General features: G+C 44.7%; 1 protein-coding gene across 1 annotated transcript in view; it reads right to left on the bottom strand.

Annotated features, from left to right (window-relative positions):
- Positions 1-24,526, bottom strand: part of LOC130367070 (gamma-aminobutyric acid receptor subunit pi-like) — a 75,616-nt gene that overhangs the window by 35,840 nt on the left and 15,250 nt on the right. Inside the window, exons 3-5 of the mRNA XM_056569450.1 lie at positions 20,385-20,467; positions 11,709-11,846; positions 1,248-1,400 (exon numbers count right to left, since the gene is read on the bottom strand). Coding sequence (XP_056425425.1) covers positions 1,248-1,400; positions 11,709-11,846; positions 20,385-20,467 — 374 coding nt within the window. The remainder of the gene's footprint in view (positions 1-1,247; positions 1,401-11,708; positions 11,847-20,384; positions 20,468-24,526) is intronic.

Consider the following 24,526-nt stretch of genomic DNA (forward strand, 5'->3'; position numbering starts at 1 on the left):
ACGGAATAATGTACTGTACTCACTGCAGAGTGTAATTACCTACAAAACACGATAAAAAGCTAAATATAAATAAATAATTTTGCACTGTAATAAGGCTTTAAAAAAATCTCAAAAATATAATTAATTAGGAAAAGTAATGCCAAATCATTCATGCCAAATCATTCCCCCACCCGCAATGGCAAATCATTCCTCCATTCCCTCATCCCCCTGTTCTTCTTACTCCCATACTGCCGCTGCCCTGAGTGAGGCGCAGAGGAGCATCATCCGTCACTGTCCTCACTGAGTGAAGCGCCGAGGAGCATCACTCATCACTTCTTGCTTGCCAGGTAAGAAGAATGATTTGGCATGGGGGGAATGATTTGGCCAGGGGATGAGGGAATGATTTGGCATGGGGAGGATGATTTGGCACAGGGGGGGGGGGGGGGTGATTTTGCACATGGGGTGTGCTGGGACTGCTACAGGGGGGTCCAGCAGGGACCAGTGCCCCCTGGGAACCCGAGCGACTTACTGGAGTATTGGTTGTACCCCCCTGACAGCAGCCCTGTGTACAAAGCAGGGCGTCACATAAGTCTGGTTGTCCCCTATTGTGGGTGTTTTGTCCCTTATTGGGATTGTTTTGTCCCCTATTGTCCGCTTTTAGGTGTGTCCGCGACCGCTATTGGGAATGTCCCCTATTCGGAGGGTGCAAATACATTAAGTCCTATGGGACTCTGCCGGGGAATTAAAAACTGTCTGCTATTGGGAGGTGTCACCTAATGGGAGGTGACCACTAAGAGATTTCACTGTAACCTGATGTCAAACAGGACATTTTAAGAAATGCTTGTACATTTAAAACATGTTTAAAGGAAAATGGTCGCCCATTCACCCACACTAAACCCAATACACTGGGTTATAGTGTGGGTGAAGAGGAGACCAATGCGGGCTCTCTGTCTAATATATGTACCTGCAGTCTGGCACCCGGTTCCTCTAAAAATTGGCTTCTTTCTGCACCAAATTGCACACCTGAGGCAGGCCTGCCGGCTGGATTTGAATGTTCATGGTCGCTGGTCACGTGAGCGCTTGTGCCTACTGAGTACTCACGTGACCAGCGACCATGAGTATTCAAATCCAGCTGGTGGGCCCGGTGTATTGGGTTTAGTATGGGTGAACGGGTGACGGTTTGCATAAGTTTAGCCCTATGTCCCATTTAACAAACTGCTATATGATATGGTCAAATATCTATGTTTCATTAAGCTGTGGGGTCTTACCAAAGCATGTTCTTGCAGGAACAGAAGTTTGAGAAATCCAAAAAGAAATCCATGATAAGACCACAAGCAAAGAAGATGGAATATATGTTTCCAAAATGAAGTAGAGAATGTTTCTTTTGAGTACAAAGCATAGGGTAAGTCTAGGGTAAGTGCCTGTGGGGACAAAAATAGTATTGGTAAGGTTATGCAGTATTGTTTCAACCAACTTCCCTCCATCTGATAGCCTATGTGATTTACACATATTTATAAATCACTTAATGCATTTTTTCTCCCCCAAAAATGCCACAGTCTTGTCTGCTTTGTGTCTCATTTTCATGAAAACTGCTGCCCACTGCCTGGCAATTCTGTCTTTGGCAACAAATAAGGTTTACATAGTGCTATGCAGGGAGAAATCCTAGACTGTGTGCATCAATTTTCAGCCTATCTTCCTCATCCAGAGAGCCTCTGCTGAGCCTAAAGGTAAATTAAAAGGGTTAATTTACTATCTTCCTCAGCCAGCCTTCAAAAATAATAAATACTTATCTTCCACCACTCTGGGGTAGCTCCATATCAGGGCACCCCATCCACAGCTGGTGACACAGCTTTTGCATGGGCTGCAGAGCATACAGTAGCATGTACAGCAGGGGGACTGACGGTGCCACCTGCCATTCACTGGCTGAAGTGTGACACTGCTGCAGTGAGTGATTGATCGAACTGCACTGTGATGTCACGTATGTAGCTCCGCCCACATCCACATAAGCATACTGTCAGCAGAGACCGGCCGTAACTGGAGCACCCTGATCCTTGAGCTACGAGGGGGCGGAAGGTAAGTTAAAGTGTTTATTATGTTTTAGGAAAGCTAAGGACAATAGTAAATTAACTTATCTCACTAGATAACCCCTCTAAGGTCTCCCTCTTACACAGTGCTGCTTCATTAATGTAATCCCATCTTCATTTAGTCATCATCATTATCAGCAGTTCACTGCTTAGACCAGAGCTGCATTTGTAATGTAACCCCTTCCTTGCTGTAATCCTGCTGCTGTTTGTTTCAGCAATTGTTTGTTCTTTCTGCAAACATAGCACCTTGCAAACACAGTACATTAACGACCCCTTTCTCCCTCTTATGTGCAATCTATAGTACTGCACTGTGATCCACCAGCAAAGTGATGAACCAGCACTGTTAATTCCAGTGCACTTTAGAATTAACTATGTCATGGCATGAAAGAGAGAAAAGAGAGGAGGAAGGCTTGTGATTGTTTTAACAGATAATGGAACGGAAGCCTATGTATCAGCATTCCTGGCAAATAGCTGAGCTCTGGTCCTATCTCTTGAAACAGAGAGAGTGAGAAATTGCTGTGTACCATGGAGAGGACTCTCAGGGGCGGGGTCAATAACAGTAAGAGAAAATCACCTTGTCCTCTGCACTAGAAAATAGAGAAGCTCCAAGGAATGTATCTAAAGGTCATTGAAATACACAGTAGTGTATGCTTTGACAGTTTATTTTTCATCAAGCCATCAATAGTTACAGTGGGGCAAAAGGTATTTAGTCAACCACCAATTGTGCAAGTTCTCTCACTTAAAAAGATGAGAGAGGCCTGTAATTTTCATCATAGGTATATCTCAACTATGAGAGACATACGGTAATGAGAAAAAAAATCCATAAAATCACATTGATTTTTAAATAATTTATTTGCAAATTATGGTGGAAAATAAGAATTTGGTCACCTACAAACAAGCAAGATTTCTGGCTCTCACAGACATGTAATTTTTTTCTTTAAGAGTCTCCTATGTTCTCCACTTGTTACCTGTATTAATGGCACCTGTTTGAACTTATCACTATAAAAGACACCTGTCCACAACCTCAAACAGTCACACTCCAAACTCCACTATGGCCAAGACCAAAGAGCTGTTAAAGGACACCAGAAACAAAATTGTAGACCGGCTCCAGGCTGGGAAGACTGAATCTCCAATAGACAAGCAGCTTGGTGTGAAGAAATCAACTGTGGGAGCAATTATTAGAAAATGGAAGACATACGAGACCACTGATGATCTCCCTTGATCTGGGGCTCCACACAAGGTCTCAACCCGTGGTGTCAAAATGATCACAAGAACATTGAGCACAAATCCCAGAACCACATGAAGGGACCTAGTAAATGACCTGCAGAGAGCTGGGACCAAAGAAAGAAAGGCTACCTTCAGTAACACACTAGACAGCCTGGGACTCAAATCATGCAGTGCCAGACATGTCCCCCTGCTTAAGCCAGTACATGTCCGCGCCCGTCTGAAGTTTACTAGAGAGCATTTGAACAATCCAGAAGAGGACTTGGAGAATGTCATATGGTCAGGTGAAACCAAAGTAGCACTTTTTTGGTAAATACTCAACTCGTTGTGTTTGGAGGAGAAAAAATGCTGAGTTGCATCCAAAGAACACCATACCTACTGTGAAGAATGAGGGTGAAAACATCATGCTTTGGGGCTGTTTTTCTGCAAATGGACCAGAACATGATCCGTGTAAAGGAAACAATGAATGGGGCCATGCATTGAAAGATTTTGAATGAAAACCTCCTTCCATCAGCAAGAGCATTGAAGATGAAACGTGGCTGGGTCTTTCAGCATGACAATGGTCCCAAACACACCACCTGGGAAATGAAGGAGTGGCTTCGAGGTCCAGGAGTGGCCTAGTCAGTCTCCAGATCTCAACCCCATAGAAAACCTTTGGAGGGAGTTGAAAGTCTGTGTTGCCCAGCGACAGCCCCAAAATATCACTGCTCTAGAGGAGATCTGCATGGAGGAATGGGCCAAAATACCAACAGTGTGTGAAAACCTTGTGAAGACTTACAGAAAACATTTGACCTCTGTCATTGCCAACAATGGGTATATAACAAAGTATTGAGATGAACCTTTGTTATTCACCAAATACTTATTTTCCACCATAATTTGCAAATTTAAAAATCAGACAATGCGATTTTATGGATTTTTTTTTTCACATTATGTCACTCATAGTTGAGGTATACCTATGATGAAAATTACAGGCCTCTCATCTTTTTAAGTGGGAGAACTTACACAATTGGTGGCTGACTAAATACTCCCCCCCCCCCCCACTGTATCTGGCAAAAGTCTCCTGCTTCTTCAGATCCCTCTGTCAGGGCCGGATCATCATTGGCGCTCCTGGAGCACCTGCTCCGGGCCCCGTGCCCACAGGAGGCCCCGTCACCTTCGGGACATCCCTGCGGGCTGCTCAGTAACGGATCGGGGGACGGGACTGTTTTAAAGTGGCCGAAGCACCGGCTGCTTGTTAAAGATCAGTAGCCCGGCTGCGTCCCCTTTAAAACAGTGACCATCAGCGGCTCCTGTGGGCCCAGACTGCTTTTTCTGTTTTTCATATTTCCTTACCTGGCCGCGCTCAGCAGGCTCTGGTAATGCGTCGGGTCTTATGGGCTGTGACGAGTGACGTCTTCTGCGGCTCCTCTGCACGGCGTCAGGGACGTCACTCCTAATTTCCTGCAGCCGTGGCCGCTACAGGGCACAGTTTTCTTCATTACACCCCAGCACTGCAGGAAATGATGAGTGACGTCCCTGACGCCGTGCAGAGGAGCCGCAGGAGACGTCACTCGTCACAGCCCACAAGCGCATTACCTGAGCCTGCCGAGCGCGCCCAGGTAAGGAAATATGAAAAATTGAAAAAGCAGGAGGAGGGGGGAGCAATGAGCAGAGGAGGATTATGAGTGTCCTGTGTCCTGAAAGATCTTTTCGGGATACAAGGATGTCCCAGTTAGCTTTCTGCGGCCCCGCGTTAACTTTAAAACGTAGGGGCCGCCGGGAGGTAGCGCACGCAGGGACATCACTGACGTCAAGTGCGTGCGCCCATAGGAGCGGAGCAGCGAGGATGCTTGCAGGGTAAGATACCTACACATCATCTTCAGTGCTCCGACCAGGAGCTGTGGTCGGAGCACTGAAGTGGAGCAGTACACAGACATATAGTCTCCAGCCATACACTGTATATGGCTGGAGGCTGGATGTCTGTGGGGGAACTATACTGCCAACGTAATGTGGGGGGACTACAACCTAATACAGGGGAACTGCAACCTACTGTGGGGGAACTACAACCTAATGTGGGGGAACTGTACTGCCAACCGAATGTGGGGGGGAACTGTACTGCACCTAATGCGGGGGAATTGTACTGCACCTAATGCTGGGAAACTGTACTGCACCTAATGCGGGGGAACTGTACTGCACCTAATGCGGGGGAACTGTGCTGCACCTAATGTGGGGGAACTGTACTGCACCTAATGTGGGGGAACTATACCGCACCTAATGTCAGGGAACTGCACTGCACCTAATGTGGGGGGACTATACTGCACCTAATATGGGGGGACTATACTGCACCTAATGTGGGTGAACTATACTGCACCTAATGTGGGGGAACTATACTGCACCTAATGTGGGGGAACTGTACTGCACCTAATGTGGGGGAACTGTACTGCCAACCTAATGTGGGGGAACTGGAGGTGGGGTTGGTGAAGAAAAGTTGGGTTGGTCACGCCCCCTCCCATAGACTTGCATTGAGGGGGCGGGGCGTGACATCACGATCTTCCGTTTCCGTGGTCGGGAGCCAGAACCTCCAGTGCTGCCGGAAGCAGACACAGGTGGGTGCTGCATGCTATATTGCGGGGTCCCCAGCGGTAGGACTCCCGCAATCAGAAATCTCATCCCCTATCCTTTGGATAGGAGATGACTAGGGGTGGAGTACCCCTTTAAGGACCAGGGGAGGACTAAGGCTAAGTTTCCAGAGAAGGCAAAAGCACAAGAAAAATATGCCAAAAATTACTATAACACAGGAAAAAGCAGCAGCAGTTTTTCTGTGTTTTTGCAGGTAAAAAAAGGGGGAAACCTAGCCTTAGGGGTCTCTGGGAGCAGGAGTCAGGAGGATGACTTAGGGGTCTGGGGGGGGGGGGGGGCAGAGGGGTCTAGGGGAATTAGGGCTTGTCCACACTACAAACTTCCACCAGCAGAATTTCGCTTGTTTTCAATGGGATGCTGCTGCTCTGTGCACATTACGGAAGACACAGTGTGTGGTAGTATCATTTTTAGAGGGCATGATGTTTGGCTGTATAATATGCAGGGTGCACAGGGTTTGGCAGTATTATATTTAGGAAGCACAATCTCTTGAAGGGTTATAATGATTGTTGTCTTTATACAGAGGATGAGGATCGGCTGGCTAAGTGAGGAGCCAATGATGTCCAGGCATCGAACTTTACAGAGGAAGATGGAGCTGGAAGAAGACATGGTGTCTGGACCAGATGAAGAAAAAAAGGAAAGACAACAGAGAAGACATCTCCTGTGAGTCATTTTATGTTTGTGTATTCTCCTGACTGTCCCATTAGATCTCTCGTCACTTCTAAGTTTTGCAGTAATAATGAATGAAACTGTACCCCAATATGAGGCTCTATCTGTTACAAAGCTACAACTCCTATAATGCCTGAAGCTCTCCAGACATAATCGGGGTTGTAGCTTTGCAACAGCTGGCAAGAGTGACTTAAACTGAAGTGATTTTAGACCATTTTATTTTAACGGGGGCCTGACTCCAGTGACACCCAAAAAAAAAAAAAAAAAAAAGGGCGACATAGTCTAATATGCCCAGGCCTATTTTTGGTCTCAGTCTGCTCCTTACTTGACAGGCCCGCAACAAGTCTCGGTGGAAGGGAAGGGGGCCTGTCAGGGGAGGGCAATCATAATCAAGTACTCCTTCTTCCAGGCAGCCTTAATCTGGCCCTGCCCTCTGCAATATTATAGTATCCTCTCTGTGGTGATCACCATACCCAGTTTATTGTCATTTATAAATTCTACTCCATAATCCCTCCACAAGGCCATTAATAAAAATATGGGAGATTTATCAAAGCCTGTGTAGAGGAAGTGGTGCAGCTGTGCAACCAATCAAATTGTTTCTTTCATTATTCAGAGGCATTTAAAAAAAATTAAAGCAGAAACCTGCAGAAGTTTGTTATGGGCAACTGCACCACTTCTCCTATACACAGGTTTTGATAAATCACCACCAATGAAAGAAGAAGACCCAGTACTGAACTATGAGGACTGTGGACTGTGGTACTGAACTATGACCCATTAATAACCACTCTTTGTTCCCTATCTGTGAGCCAGTTGGTAAGCCATTAAATACATCCTCCCCTAGTCCCAGCATCCTCATTTTATGTACTAACTTTTTGTTTTGCAACATCTACAACATCTACATCTTTACCCCGATCCAATCTATAACTGACCTCCTCATAGAAGCTGATCAGATTAGTCTGACAGGACACATCCTGCATAAACCCATGTTGGTGCTTTGTTAGAAGATTATTGTCATGAAGATACTGTAGAACAGCTTCTCTCAGAAAACCCTTAAATGGTTCCCCAAAATAGATGTTAAACTCACAGGCCTATAGTTTCCAGAATCACTTTTTAACCTTTTTGAATATTAGCACCACATTTGCTACACGCCGGTGAAGTGAAAAAAACTGTGACCATAGCCGAATGTGACCTGAGCTCCTGAGCTTAGCGCTCTCAGCCTTGCTCAGTGCTGATCACTGTTAGGGGTTAGGATTATGGGTTAGGATTAGGGGTTAGGTTTAGGGGTTAGGGTTAAGATAAGAGGTTAGACCGGTCCTTTAAAAACAAACCCTGCCATTAAAGTATCTTTAAAAAATCTGGATTAAGGTTTTAGCTATCACATTAAATAATTCTTGCAGATTTCATTGGTGGATGCCATTGGGATCCCGTGATTTGTGTATTTTAATGTTTTTAAGGTGACTTTGTACATCTTGTTGGGTGAAGTAAGTTTTTTTGTAATTGACACGTATACTTTAAAATATACTCTTTTATTTTCCCCCATAAGATCAAAGGAAACATATACTAACAGGGACTAACTGTGACTGACAGGAAATCCCAGAATAGCTGTATGTACCCTAAGACTCAGTAGCTACTGCCGCTATGCAGCACCCGACAATCATATCATCACTGGGGGCAGCATAAGTTTTGTGCTGGACAGTATTCCAGAGTTAAATGCAGACAAGGCTTTGAACATAAAAAGACATTTCCCAACAATCCTTAAAGGGGTAGTCCAGTGGTGAAAAACGTATCCCCTATCCTAAGAATAGGGGATAAGTTTGAGATCACGGGGGGTCCGATCGCTGGGGCCCCCTGCGATCTCTCTGTAAGGGGGCCAGGCTCTCCGGCCAGATAGCGAGTGTCGACCACCGCACGAAGCGGCGGTCGACACGCCCCATCAATACATCTCTATAGCAGAGCCGGAGATTGCCGAAGGCAGCGCTTCGGCTCTGCCATAGAGTTGTATTGAGGGGGCGTGTCGGCCGCCACTTCGTGCGGAGGTCGACACGCCTCCTTCCCGCGGGCTGTCGGGGCTCCGTACAGGAGATCGCAGGGGGCCCCAGTGGTCGGACCCCCCGCAATCTCAAACTTATCCCCTATCCTTAGGATAGGGGATAAGTTGTTCACCACTGGGTCACCACTGGACTACTCCTTTAACCCCTTAAGGACCAAGGGCGTACAGGTACGCCCTTGGTCCTGCTCTCCTGATATAACGCGGGGTTACACAATAACCCCGTGTCATATCACGGCGGGCCCGGCGTCATAGTGAAGCCGGGACCCGCCTCTAATAGCGCGCAGCGCCAATCGCGGCGCCGCGCGCTATTAACCCTTTAGCCTCGCACTCAGAGCTGAGCCGCGTGGCTAAAAGTGAAACCGAAAGTGGCCGGCTAGCTCAGTCGGGCTGTTCGGAATAGCCGCGGCTAATCGCGGCATCCCGAACAGCTGGCAGGACAGCGGGAGGGCCCCTACCTGCCTCCTCGCTGTCCGATCGCCGAATGACTGCTCAGTGCCTGAGATCCGTTGAGAAACCAGTGATCAGCATAGAAGAAAAAAGTGAATAAAGATCATTTAACTCCTCCCCTATTAAAAGTTTGAATCATCCCCCTTTTCCAATAAAAAAAAAAACACAGTGTAAATAAAAATAAAAATAAACATATATGGTATCACCGCGTGCGGAAATGTCCGAATTATAAAAATATATCATTAATTAAACCGCTCGGTCAATGGCGTGCGCGCAAAAAAATTCCAAAGTCCAAAATAGTGCATTTTTGGTCACTTTTTATATCATTTAAAAATGAATAAAAAGCGATCAATAAGTCCTATCAATGCAAAAATGGTACCGTTAAAAACTTCAGATCACGGTGCAAAAAATGAGCCCTCATACCGCCACATACACGGAAAAATAAAAAAGTTATAGGGGTCAGAAGATGACAATTTTAAACATATTAATTTTCCTGCATGTAGTTATGATTATTTCCAGAAGTCCGACAAAATCAAACCTATATAAGTAGGGTATCATTTTAACCGTATGGACCTACAGAATAAAGATAAGGTGTCATTTTTACCGAAAAATGCACTACGTAGAAACGGAAGCCCCCAAAATTTACAAAACGGCGTTTTTTTTCCAATTTTGTCGCACAATGATTTTTTTTCTGTTTCACCGTAGATTTTTGGGCAAAATTACTGACGTCATTACAAAGTAGAATTGGTGGCGCAAAAAATAAGCCATCATATGGATTTTTAGGTGCAAAATTGAAAAGTTATGATTTTTTAAAGGCAAGGAGCAAAAAAACGAAAATGCAAAAACGGAAAACCCCCCGGTCCTTAAGGGGTTAACATCTCATGGGCAAATAGTACAGTTGGTTTTCAGAATAACCACTGGCAGACCTCTCAATGTCTTAAAATGTGCAGCTGGTCTGCACTTGACTGCAAGGGTCTTTCTAAATGTCCTTGCAATGTTTGCAGCTGAATGGAAATGAGAGACAACCAGGCTTTTTGGATAGAAGGTCTTCCTGCATAGTGCCAAGAAGTAGTGATTTATGATTTGACAGAGGTGGGTATTCAGTGATTGGGGAACCTATATTTTTTCAATGTAAGCACTGATGGTCAAGTTTCCATAGATTTTAATAGAACACATTATTAGATTAAAAAAACTGCCCCTTTTTATACTTATTTTACTGCCACTTTATTTTACACAATGTAAACCCAGCCTTACTGTAGCGGTACAAGAGAGGGAGCATGACTAGAAGGAATTGAGATTGTGAATAGTACTGTATGGTAATAAATCTAACTTGCCTGAGAAGGTTTTTTTTTTTTTATATTGCGTGATTTGTGACTTTATATATCATTTTGCTGAACTCTAAGGGGGAGATTTACCAAAATCTGTCCAGAGGAAGAGTGGTGATGTTGCCCATGGGCAACCAATCAGATCGCTTCTTTCATTTTTAAAGAGACCTGTGAAAAATGAAGGAAGCAATCCGATTGGTTGCCATGGTTAACTGCACCACTCTTCCTTTGGACAGGTTTTGATAAATCTCCCCCTAAGAGTTTATTCCCCACTTTTTTTCCCTTTTTGTTATGTTGTGCCCTTGTTCTAAAATAAGAAAAATCTATTCTCCCCATCATTCTGCACTCAATACCCCTTTTCTACGACACTTGATATTTAGCAGTGAGGGCCTCCTATTTCTCATAATCAATTAAGAGTATGTTCACACGTACAGGATCTGCTGCATATTTTGTGCAGCTGTTTTTGCTACCCATTAACTTCAATGAGTAGCAAAATCAGCTGCAGGAAATATGCAGCAAAAATATACAGATGACCTGCAGAGAAGAATGTCAGAAAATCCCTAAACCCAGGTGTGCAAAACTTGTCATCACCTTCCCAAGAAGACTGGAGGTTGTAATTGCTGCTGATGGGGCTTTAACTACAGTTAGTACTAAATAAAGGGTCTGAATACATCAATGCATATGTCAATGCAATATTTTTGGATAGTTTTTCCTTTCTCTCCTAACATTCTGTTTTTACTTTGTTGTTATGGGGTATTGAGTGCAGAAAGAATGGGGAAAACTATTTTTTATTTTATTTTAGCACAATTTGGCAACAAAACAGAATGTGAAAAAATTGAAAGTGTCTGAAAACCTTAAGAATGCTCTGTATCTGGGTTGTGTTAGACTGCAGAAAATATACTTTATTTCGGAAACCAGACATTTAACTAAATATTTATAAATTAAAATAATTGCCCAGATTTATCAATCAGCCTGAAACCCTAACTGTCTGTTTTTGTCCCACAGCAACCAATCACAGCTCAACTTTCAAACCTTAACGAGCTCTTGTAAAGTGAAAGTTGAGCTATGATTGGTTGCTGTGGGAAAAACCATACAATTAGGGTTTCAGGCTGATTGATAAATGGGCTAATATAGGTTAAAAAAAATGTGTTCTATTGTTTCATTTATTTTTAAAATGTAGGGATTCAGTCACTAATATTGGTTAACACAATAGTATAATTTCTGACTATCATAAACCTGATCTAACCTGATCTAAAACATACACCTAATACAAATATGCAACTTTTTTCCATTTACAAGTCAAAATGTATTTACCAGTTTCATCCTTTCCAGTGGTGACTTCAGTATAATATTTTTCAACAGTATATTGTGCAAGTTGTAAAGTATCCATGCCGTGAATTGAGTCATTTCCTCTCATCCATTTATATGCAAGGTCTTGACGAGTATATCCCCCTAGGAAAAAAATATAATTAGAAGGTAATAGAATTAGACTTGTGACTGATATTTTCCTTTTCTTTTCTTTAGCACTATTTTATTTGCCAAGTGTACATGGAAGAAAAATCACAAAAAAGCACAAAGTAAAATCCGGCACTGAAATCAAGATTCACAGTATGCTGGGTAATACCAATGGGGGAAATTTATCAAAACCTGTGTAGAGGAAGAGTGGTGCAGTTGTCCATAGCAACCAATCAGATTTCTTCTTTCATATTTCAGAGGCCTTTTAAAAAATAAAATGAGCGATCTGATTGGTTGCTGTGACTCTGCACACACTTTCCCACATTCCCCTTCCTTACATACAGTGGAGACTATCTGCCAACACTTTTGGAGAATGCAGTTGAATTGTGCTTTTTTTGACCGTCTTAGTGGGTCGTAACAAAAGGAACAGGCTATCAAAACACTGCTAAAGCTAGGCAATCAATTTCTGATTGGTGGCATGCCAACACCTGGCCAGGGCCGGACTGGGGATTAAAACCAGCCCAGGAAATAATTGCAGACGAGCCCCACAGCATCGTGTCAGCCATCGGTAGCCACGCCTAGATTTATCCCTTTACAGTACACTACTATATATGTATTTTTTTTTTTATTTCCTCAATATATATTTCGAGGTAATAAATTGCTACTGTATTTCACTATGCTGGAGCAATTTATATATGTGTCAATTTTCCATGCATTATAATACTGCATATCGTGTATAAAAAGAAGAAGAAATAGGAGCACACACCTGTTTATCTTGCTTGAAGTGGTTTTATTCCAGAAGGTAAAAATCCAACATCCCGACACCCCTACACCAGACAGAGCCGGAGCGGCAGGAGCTGTTCACCTGGACAACCGCACAGTTTCATGCTGACGGGCGTTTCTTCAGGTCCGTGGTGATCATCACCACGGACCTGAAGAAACGCCCGTCAGCGTGAAACTGTGCGGTCGTCCAGGTGAATAGTTCCTGCCGCTCCGGCTCTGTCCGGAATAAAACCACTTCAAGCAAGATACACAGGTGTGTGCTCCTATTTCTTCATCTTTTTATACACGTTTTACCACGCTATCCAGGCTTTATGTGAGCACCACTCCATACCTTGCAACCTGTTCATCCCACCCCCCACCGCCATCCACACACCATTGCTGCCGAGATCCTCCTACTCTCCTTGCCTGCGGTGCTCAGTCGCCCTCTTCAGTCTACGATAATACTGTGTATGTCTATATAAATCATACATTTACCAAGTAACAATAGTATGGGAGGAAAGGAAATATTACCATCACACTGTAACTGACCAAGTCCTCTATACTTTGACTGATATTAACAATAATGGCACTATAAAAGGAGGATTATCATCACTATACATATTACCATCATACGGTTACTGGCCAAATCCTGTATACTGACCAATATTACCAATAATACCAGTATACAAGGAGGAATATTATCACCATACGTATTACCATCATACTGTTACTGACTAAATCCTGTATGCCAGTGTTTCCCAACCTTTTTTGGCTCGGGGCACCCCTCCAAAAAAACATTTTTCACGGGGCACCCTGACCGAAGTTGACGAGCAAAAAAAATAAATAAAATAATGTTTAAAAAGAAAAAGCCGCAATGCACACAAATTCCAATATCTATTTATCAGTGGTATGTAGTTTAAAGTTCTGCTTTATACAGCAACTCACATGTGATGTCTTCTCTGATCAGCGTAGTTTATCTGGTCCGGACCGTCCTTACCATTTCTTCCAGCCACAACTCTTCACCGTTAAACCTGCAAAACAAATCTATTAGACTCTGCACTTTACCAGCATCAGCTTCCACATTCCCCTTTTACAAGTGAAGAGGAATACAGGGGCATATAGGTGTAAAGGGGTAACAAAGCGGGTGTACATGGGTGACAGGTGTGTAGAGGAATATACGGGGGAGACAGAGGGCTTTACATGGGTGACAAAGGGGTGTACATGGGAGACAGGTGGGTAGGAGTATATGGGGGTGACAGAGGGGTGTAGGGGGTTTACAGTGGTGGCAGAGGGGTGTAGGAGTGTACATGGGTGACAGAGGGGTGTATATGGGTGACAGGGGGGTGTAGAGCAGTGTACAGTGGTGACAGAGGGGTGTAGAGGAGTGTACAGTGGTGGCAGAGGGGTGTAGAGGAGTGTACAAGGGTGGCAGAGGGGTTTAGAGGAGTGTACATGGGTGACAGAGGGGTGTAGAGGAGTGTCCATGGGTGACAGAGGGGTGTAGAGGGGTGTACATGGGTGACAGAGGGGTGTACATGGGTGACAGAGGGGTGTTGAGGTGTGTACATGGGTGACAGAGGGGTGTACATGGGTGACAGGGGTGTAGAGGTGTGTAGAGGAGTGTACATGGGTGGCAGAGGGGTGTACATGGGTGACAGAGGGGTGTAGAGGAGTGTACATGGGTGTCAGGGGGGCGTCAGGGGTGACGGGTGGACAGGAGTGACAAGGTGGTAACAGGGGGGGACAGAGGGGTGTAAAGGGGTGTACATGGGTGATAGAGGAGTGTACATGGTGACAGAGGGGTGTAGAGGAGTGTACATGGGTGATCGAGGAGTGTACATGGGTGATAGAGGAGTGTACATGGGTGACGGGGGGTGTACATGGGTGACAGAGGGGTGTAGGGGAGTGTACATGGGTGATTGAGGAGTGTACATGGGTGGCAGAGGAGTGTAGAGGAGTGCACATGGGTGACAGGGGGGTGTACATGGGTGACAGAGGGGTGTAGAGGAGTGTACATGGGTGACAGAGGGGTGTAGAAGACTGTACATGGGTTACAGGGGGGCGTCAGGGGTGACAAGGGTGGACAGGAGTGACAAGGTGGTAACAGGGATGACAAAGGGACAGAGGGGTGTACATAGGTGACAAGTATGTGGTCAGAGGGGTAGACAATGGGTGGTGAACATGGGTGACACGAGGATGGACAGGGATGACAGAGGGGTGGACAAGGGTGACAAGCACTGAAAAGAGGGGTGGACAGGAGTGACAAAGAAGGGTGGACTGTGGTGACAGAGGGGTGAATGGGGGGGGTGGACATAGGGGACAGGTGTAGACTGGGGGGTGGTCAGAGGGGTGGAGAGGGGGGGGGGGTGAACATGAGTGACAGGGGGATGGACAGAGATGACAGAGGGGTGGCCAAGGTGTACATGGATGACAGGAGGGTGGACAAGGATGACAAGGGGGATAAAAGAGGGGGGACAGAGGGGTGAATAGGGGGTGGACATGGGTGACAGGGGGTAGACTGGGGGTGAACATGGGTGATAGGGGGTGGACAAAGTGGACATGAATGACAGGAGGATGGACATGGGTGAGGGGGGATGGAAATGGGTGAGGGGGGATGAACATGGGTGAGGGGGGGATGGACATGGGTGAGGGGGGATAGACATGGGTGAGGGAGGGGGGGATGGACATGGGTGAGGGAGGGGGGATGGACATGGGTGGGGGGGTGGACATGGGTGAGGGGGATGGACATGGGTGAGGGGGGGGATGGACATGGCTGAGGGGGGATGGACATGGGTGAGGGAGGGATGGCTGGACATGGGTGAGGGAGGGATGGATGGACATGGGTGAGGGAGGGATGGATGGACATGGGTGAGGGAGGGATGGATGGACATGGGTGAGGGAGGGATGGATGGACATGGGTGAGGGAGGGGGAATGGACATGGGTGAGGGGGGGGATGGACATGGGTGAGGGAGGGGGGATGGACATGGGTGAGGGAGGGGGGATGGACATGGGTGAGGGAGGGGGGGATGGACATGGGTGGGGGAGGGGAGGATGGATATGGTACAGTACCTTAAGAAAGCCATTTTTCTTCTCCGTTCTTCCCCTCTCCGGCAGGGCACCGACTCAGGGCTCTGGCAGGGCAATCATTCACAGCGCCGCAGGGGGAGGGGAACGCTGGGGCACGGGTCCCTACACCGACCCCGCGCAGCTTCCGCATACTTCCCCTCTCTGGGCCGCAGGAGGAGGGGGAAGCTAAGGGACGCTGGGGGGGGGGGGGCATAGGGGTACGCTGAGGCCTAGAACAGCAGCCCCTGATCATGTGACTCTGACTCCTCCATGTGACTGATCACATGACAGTGACATCATCGCAGGTCTTGTTAGCCTCACAGCACACACAAACTTCCCTCCCCACTGCGGCGCCGGGGAGGGAAATTTAAAAAAAATAAATAAATCAAGGTTGGGAATCACTGCGCTCCGTCTCTCATAGCTCCGCCTCTCTGTGGCCACTTCACACAAGGTCCTGACTTAATGTCAGCACCTTGTGTGAGTGAGCAGCCACTGTTTGGCCGTACACGGGCCGGCCGGTGTAGTGCAGAAAACCGGCCCCTGCCGGCCCACTGTGAGGTCAGCCCACCGGGAATTTTCCCGGTATCCCACTAGGCCAGTCCGGCCCTGCACCTGGCACCCCATCAATCTACTAGTTGCCAGAACCGCGGAATCTGCAATTCATAGAGAAAACAGCTGGAAGCAGACAGCTGTGTACATGGCATAGTGGTTGTGCTGGGTTAATGCAGCTCAGTTCCAGTTCACTCTAGTTATGGCTTACATGGTATGGAGAAATACATTTATTATGCATTTTTCCCATCTCTTTAATGAGGAAGTAAAATGTGCAATAAATCTACAGGTGTGGTAGATTTTTCTGCCAAAATGCTGTGAATCTGCAGCAAAATCTAAAACTTCAGGTTTATAATACATTAATTTAAAAAAAAAAAACTACATAATGGCTCAGATTTACTAAGAGTAGAGTAGTTTTCTTTGTGTTTTTTTCTCACAGGTATTTTTATTTATTTTTTTGGTCACAAATTCTGGCACACAAAGCGTGCTACACAAATTGGGAGCAAAATCTGAGAAAAAACTGTCAGGATCGCATTAGTAATAGACCCCCAATATATTCAACAATAAAGGGGTACTCCGGTGGAAAACTTTTTTTTTTTTTTTTTTTTTTATCAATTGGTGCCAGAAAGTTAAACAGATTTGTAAATTACTTCTATTAAAAAAATCTTAATCCTTCCAGTACTTATTAGCTGCTGAATACTACAGAGGAAAATCTCTTCTTTTTGGAACACAGTGCTCTCTGCTGACATCATGAGCACAGTGTTCTCTGCTGACATCTCTGTCCATTTTAAGAACTGTCCAGAGTAGGAGAAAATCCCCATTGCATACATATGCTGCTCTGAACAGTTCCTAAAATGGACAGAGATGTCAGCACTGTGCTCGTGATGTCAGCAGAGAGCACTGTGTTCCAAAAAATTGAGAATTTTCTCTTATAGTATTATACAGTAGCTAGTAAGTACTGGAAGGACTAAGATGTATTAATAGAAATAATTTACAAATCTGTTTAACTTTCATGCACCAGTTGACCAGTTGATTTAAAAAAAAAAAGTTTTCCACCAGAGTACCACTTTAATTCTGTAGCAGTAGTTTAGTGTAGATTTGTAATACATTTCCACAGCGAAATTACTACAGCTGTCTACCTCTGCTTTCTTCCTCCTTAAGCCCTTTAAAGGGGTACTCTGCTCCTAGACATCTTATGGCCTATCCAGAGGATAAGGGATAAGATTTCTGATCACGGGGGTCTACCCGGTGGTAAGCTAAAAGTGCAATAAAATGTATCTACATATAACGCGCATTAGCCTTCTAAAGTTCTTTACGCACACATTCTTGGTTTAATCAAACACGCTTTTTTTTTTACCTGGTTTTAAGGTGACAGCACAATTAAAAAGCATCTACATGTAATACGCATTAGTCCCTATGGTTTAAATAGAGAGATGATTGTACATGTATGCTGCTTCTGGGTAAGGGTCCCAGCAGTGCATTCCCACTGATCAGGCACTTGTCACCTAACTTGCAGCAAGATGATGAATGCCATTCCTGGCAAAAACTCCTGTATATGCCTATAGCATATAAAGTCCACTTTATGTTTCTCTATTTTTTTTAAATTAATTAATATTTCTACATTACAACTACACTACATTTTAAAATATGTGCAGATCATGGCTTTGTGATGTTACATTGCTTCTTTGAACAAATGCTGGCAAATAATATTGTCCTTTTTAACTGCAGCAGATCCCCGACGTGGTCTGGTCTAAGTCACCTTAATATACAGGGTGGGACATTTATATGGATACACCTTAATAAAATGGGAATAGTAGGTGATATTAACTTCCCGCAATAAAGCAACACTCTGCTATCGGAGTATAGTAAGGCAAATCAATAACCTGGAATGGTGATCAACCTGTAATAAAGCAATGTTATTTTTTATTCAGATGGTGCAACATATCCAAATCTGTAACTAACACTGGTACTCACTTTCCACAGAGTTGGTGACACCCGACATTACACCTGCGATCAGAGCAGCTGGGAAACTATGTCTATCTCTGGGAAACTATGTCTCCCATCTCAGCTCTAGCCTGAGATCCATCTGCTTAGCGATCACAGCTGGAGCGGCTGCTGAGTCAGGACATGTACTTCTCCATCTCCTCGGAACGGAGCTTCCGCTCCAGGCCCCCGGCAAATGCTGATATTATTGCACAAGTTACCATCAGTATTTTTCCTCCTAAGAATTCAATGTGTATAGAATAATAATTCCGTTGTAGTTCTATATGTTTATATGCATCTAAGTGTCTAGTTTAATTATATTTGAGATCGGAATATCTCTACAGAATATATGTTGTTTTATGTTGTATGGAATGCCCACATGTACCCTTTTCCCGGGCTTTTTTTTGTATAAAACACACTGTTTGTTCATTCCCCATTGGACCTGAGGAAGGGAGGGAGCAAGCCCCCTGAAACGCGTAGTCTGTAGCGCTGCCAAGAATAAAGTCCTTTATTTTTTTTACTTTAACCCTTGTCCGCATCGGTTTATGACCACTTACAACAAAGGAGCGCCATAAAGGATCATTTTCTTACAAGCATCCAGCAACTCTTATACGAAGACCGTCCACGGGATCCCTGAGACGGGCTGATCCAGGCTGCACCTTTACTCCAAACTCCACACTGTTGGGTCCTAAGGCGATCATAGGTGTTGTGCTCTTAGCATAACACCGGAAGGTGAGCGTACCATTTCTTCTGACTTTCTATGCTAAAGTAAAGGAATAACGGCACATAGGTTTGCGCTCTCTGTCTCTTTCCTTTTTTACATATCTGAATTAACTTCCTGTTTGTGGCACATTAGTATAAGTGAGGGGAGAAACTTTTCAAGATGGGTGGTGACCATGGCAGCCATTTTGAAGTTGGCCATTTTGAATCCAACTTTTGTTTTTTCAATAGGAATAGGGTCATGTGACACATCAAACTTATTGGGAATTTCACAAGAAAAACAATGATGTGCTTGGTTTTAACACAACTTTATTCGTTCATGAGTTATTTACAAATTTCTGACCATGTGCTGCCCATTGTGTTGGATGGTCAATGCAACCCTCTTCTACCACTCTTCACACACTGATAGCAACACCGCAGGAGAAATGCTAGCACAGGCTTCCAGTATCTGTAGTTTCAGGTGCTGCAGAATGGGCAAAACAAAAATTGGAACAGGACCCTCAGTTTACGCAGAAGATTTTGTTCAGTGATGAGGCAAACTTTTATGTGAAGCGTGAAGTTAACAAACAAAACCACCGCTATTGGTCTGACACTAAACCACATTGGATAGACCCCTCCAAGACTGTTGGGACACAAAAATTGATGGTATGGTGTGGTATATGGGGTACAAAGATAGTGGAGCCATTCTTCATAAATGGAAACCTCAAGGCCACTGGATATGCAAAATTGCTACATGATGATGTGTTTCCCTCTTTATGCACTGAAGCTGGCACTTTCCCTGAGTTTTTCCAGCAAGATGGTGCACCACATTATGAGTGTCAGGTCCGAGCATTCCTAGATGAACAGTTTCCTGGAAAGTGGATTGGTCGTCGTGGGCCAGTTGAATAGCCCCCAAGGTCTCCCGATCTGACCCCCTTAGACTTTTATCTTTGGGGTCATCTGAAGGCAATTGTCTATGCTGTGAAGATACGAGATGTGCAGCACCTGAAACTACGGATACTGGAAGCCTGTGCTAGCATTTCTCCTGCAGTGCTGCTATCAGTGTGTGAAGAGTGGTAGAAGAGGGTTGCATTGACAATCCAACACAATGGGCAGCACATTGAACACATTTTATAAGTGGTCAGAAACTTGTAAATAACTCATGAAAGAACAAAGTTACATTAAAACCATGCACATCATTGTTTTTCTTGTGAAATTCCCAATAAGTTTGATGTGTCACATGACCCTCTTCCTATTGAAAAAACCAAAGTTGGATTCAAAATGGCCGACTTCAAAATGACCACCATGGTCACCACCCATCTTGAAAAGTTTCCCCCCTCATATATACTAATGTGCCACAAACAGGAAGTTAATATTACCAACCATTCCCATTTTATTAAGGTGTGTCCATATAAATGGCCCACCCTGTACAAGTACAACAGTTCATATACTCTTTAAACTAATGTTATACTTACAGCTCTCTAGCTGCAATTTGCATGTTTGCCTATCCATGGGATATTTGGTGAGGTCCATATTGCAAGCCACGGTTGTTGTAATTCTACATAAAAAAACAAAGTAGAAATACTAGTAATAAGGTTATCAGTAACAAGCAGGATACAGGACAGATTTACCAAGATACATAATAACATATAAAAACATACCAATCAAATAGTGAAATATTTTTGCTTACGAGAACTGTAAAGCTTAAAGGGATGTTCCAGGAATAGAAAACCAGAGCACAATGTTTCCTGAAACAGCACAACATCTGTCCTCAGGTTGTGTGTGTGTGGTTTAACCACTTCGCTCCATTCACTTCAACAGGGCTGAGCTGCAATACGACACACAACCTGAGGACAAGTATGATGCAGTTTTGGGAGAAATCAGCTGTGTTTTTCAAATCCTAATGATAATCCTTTAGGGTCCATTCAAAATGAGGAATTTCAGCAAAGAATTTTCTCGCTGAATATCAATGAGACAGATCTTCTCAGCCCACAATCTGTTCCAATGATAATGGGATTCTCTGAGCAGATTCTACCAAAAGAATAAAAAATTCCCTGTCGGAAGTTCTGTTACAGAACTTTTGCTGTCTGAACTAAGCAGCAGAATCCATTAAAATCAATTGGAGGCTGCTGCAAGTGAATGAGCTCAGAATCTCTGGGAAAAATTCAGAGTTTTAGGCACTTTTTACTTTAAAAAAACGGACCTATGGGTGGAGGGTTATTCTCTTCAATTTATTTACAATTGATCACTAAGTGATCACTAAGACCCTAAATTTACCTCCTCCTAAATTTACCTCCAGTGTTGCTGGGACAACCACTTAATATTAAAAACTGTCACACACTACCCCACACTAGTGTGTGACAGTTTTTAATATTAAGTGGTTGTCCCAGCAACATTGTATGTGGACTGCAGCCACAGCAATGCATATGTATAATAGCATGTAGTATCATGCATTGATCCTAATTCCTAACTGGAGACGAATCCACCTTAAATTTTAACGTTCATGGCGAGAAATAAAAGTTATATTTTAGATATTATTTAGTGGGTGGTAAATTTAGGGTCTTAGTGATCACTTAGTGAGCAATTGTAAATAAATTTAGACACTTTTTAGACACTTTTCTGGTGCACCAAAAAGAGGGCTGGACTCTGTAAAAGGGTTGGGGATCCAGAAAAAGAGGGGTGGCTTAAGATACAGCACTATAAAAGTGGCAAAATCCTGGTGCAGTTTAAGCAGCCTAATAGTTGGTATGAACTTAGACACTGGACAGTATAAAAATGGGAGAGATTTATCAAACATTTTGTGCTTGTGAACAAAATATGAGCATAATTATAGTTACTAGCATGCAAAAACATTAAAGTGTACCTGTTGCTTAAAAAAAAAAACCTGTCCTAGAAACATGTCAAAGGTTTTGATCCGACAAGGTCTAGGTGTTCAGACCCCAACCGATCACTAGAATGGGCAGGTAGAGAAGCGTGTGCTGACCCAAGACAATCCCATAGATTTACATTGGAAGTATATCTCCTTAGTGCACTCTTCTCCCAGCCCATTCTGGTGATCTTTCGGGGTCTGAAACCCTGACCGATAAAACTTATGATAGGTCTACAACATTGTCAGGCCCAAGGTCTGATTATTAAAATCCTACATGTGTATTATAAATTATATCTGTGTATAAACTAAGACATGGGTGAGGGGTCATTCAGACTGTGTTTTGTGTATTGCATTTTATTGGGGGTATGGCTGTGTGTTTACATCTCCTTTGAAGTCAAAGGCTTTTCTGAAGTCATGCACTCTGGTCCCATCCTATAATCAAACAGATAAGGGTCCAGGAAGAGAGAAGACCCCCTGGTGGGGTCAGAGGGGAGGGGGGGGGGAATGGAGTCTCCCTCCCAAGAAAGCAGATATGCTTTTTAAAACAATGCTAGACTCAAAGTTGGGTGTTCAATGCTGGACAACAAGCTGACAAGACCATCCTAAGAACAGCTGGAACTCACTCATGGACTGATATCATCATGCTGTAAGAACTTCATCTTTTGTTTTCTGAACTTGCCTTGCTAAACTCTTTTATATATTTTTGTAACTGTATGTCATTTGTTTCTATATTTTTATATAGTCAGCACTGTGATACCTTTTATCAGATTAAATGTTTCATTAATCAGCTCTGGTCTTTGATCTCTAAATATATGAGCTCACCTTTCTGAAGGCAGCTCTTAAACCCAGAGGCTTTAACCCTTGCACCATCACACTCTCTCTAATGTCCTGGCTGGACCAATAGGGTGTGATCGTGACAACTGGTGGCAACGTCGGGATATATTTAGAGATTTTTAGTGCTTGTTGGATTTTACCTTCACACTAAAAAGAAATTGCATACATATTCTTGTGTGTAAATTCCAAAGACAGAGCTCAGTGCTGGTTTAAAAGACATACAAAAAGAGTGCAAGACAGTTCTGTCCTCCACATCTCCTGTTTTACTTCCTCTGTCTCATCTCGGAAGTATGGAGGCATATCGCAAGCAGTCCAAGCCTGCACTGGAGCTAATGTGCCAAGAAAAGGACATCCCTACTGCAGGAAACAACAAGGAACAACTTATTGCTCATCTTGTGGAGTATGATGCCCGTGCAGAAGAGCTGAGTGACATGAGACAAAGTCCTACAGCTGGAACTGCCATCCAAGGACTGATATCTCTTGGGGAATACAACATTACTCCCCATCAGGACAGTACTCCACATGAGGCCTTGGACTCTTATATGCGGACTGCCTTACAACACCTTGGGAATGTGGATGCCAATATGAAACTCCAACTGCTTCTCCAGTACCAAACTGCAGAGAGAGAGGCTCAGGCACGAGAGGCAGAGAGAGAGGCTCAGGCACGAGAGGCAGAGAGAGAGGCACAAGCCGCAGAAAGAGTGGCCCAGGCACTGGCGGCAGAGAGAGGGGCACAAGCCGCAGAAAGAGAGGCCCAGCGAAGGCATGAACTGGAGGTTCTGAGGCTGAGAGGGGATGCTTCATCCGCATGGAGTGATGTGCAGGATCAAGGAGACCGCAAACCCCGCTTGGAACATTTCCCCATGTTGGAGAAAGATGGTGATCTGGATGTGTTCCTGAGGGGATTTGAAAAGGTTTGCCGGCAGTTCCATCTACCTAAGGAACAGTGGGGACGATATCTAACCCCACGGTTGCAGTGGGGACGATATCTAACCCCACGGTTGCGAGGAAAAGCTCTGGATGTGTTTGCTTCTCTTTCCTCTGAGAGTGACCAGGACTATGAGGCAATAAAATCTGCCCTGCTCAAAAGTTTTAATCTGACTCCAGAGACTTATCGGGAAAAAGTTTCGGACTTTGCAACAAAGTACCACAGAAAGCTGCACTCAACATGCAGGTCAGCTAAGGACTGCATTCAGGCTATGGACTGGGGGCCTACAAGTCACTACCTATGAGGCCCTGGAGGACTTGATGGTCCTGAATCAGTTTCTCCAAACACGGAGCTTTGAAGCCAGAGAGCGGATTTTGGACCGCAAGCCCAAGACAGCCATGGAAGCAGCAGAACTAGGAGATGACTTTGCCAACAACCGGGCACCAACAGCAAAGCGTGGATCCGCACAAGCTGGAGCAAGTACCTGGAGGGGAGCCACACAACCACAAAGCACCACCAGGTCAGCCGGGAAATTCTTGCCATCCTTACCAAAAGCAACAGGAGCCACATTGGGTCAGGGGGACACCTGCCGATGTTACAGATGCCACAATATTGGGCACCTGAGTGCCACTTGCCCCAACAAAAAGAATTCTCCACCAGTAGCTGGAGGACACACATCCGTCCTTCTGGTGTCCGGAGCGGTGGAGAAAAGAGCGGATAACCTGCAGAGTGTAACTGTGGGTGACCGGGTGACAGTGGGTTTGGGGGATTCTGGAGCCTCCTTTACCTTGGTGCAGCCTGAAGTGGTGGATACAGAGGACATCATCCCTGGAAGAACCATGGCTTTAAAAGGAATTGGAGGTGAGCGGCCTGCTGTGCCCATGGCCCGTGTGTACCTGGATTGGGGTACAGGCAAAGGTTTACGGGAGGTGGGGGTCTCTGAGGACATCCCTGTTAATGTTCTGCTGGGGAATGATTTGGGTTGG

Source organism: Hyla sarda, chromosome 4 (genome assembly GCF_029499605.1).
Source record: "Hyla sarda isolate aHylSar1 chromosome 4, aHylSar1.hap1, whole genome shotgun sequence".
Taxonomy (NCBI): Eukaryota; Metazoa; Chordata; class Amphibia; order Anura; family Hylidae; genus Hyla; species Hyla sarda.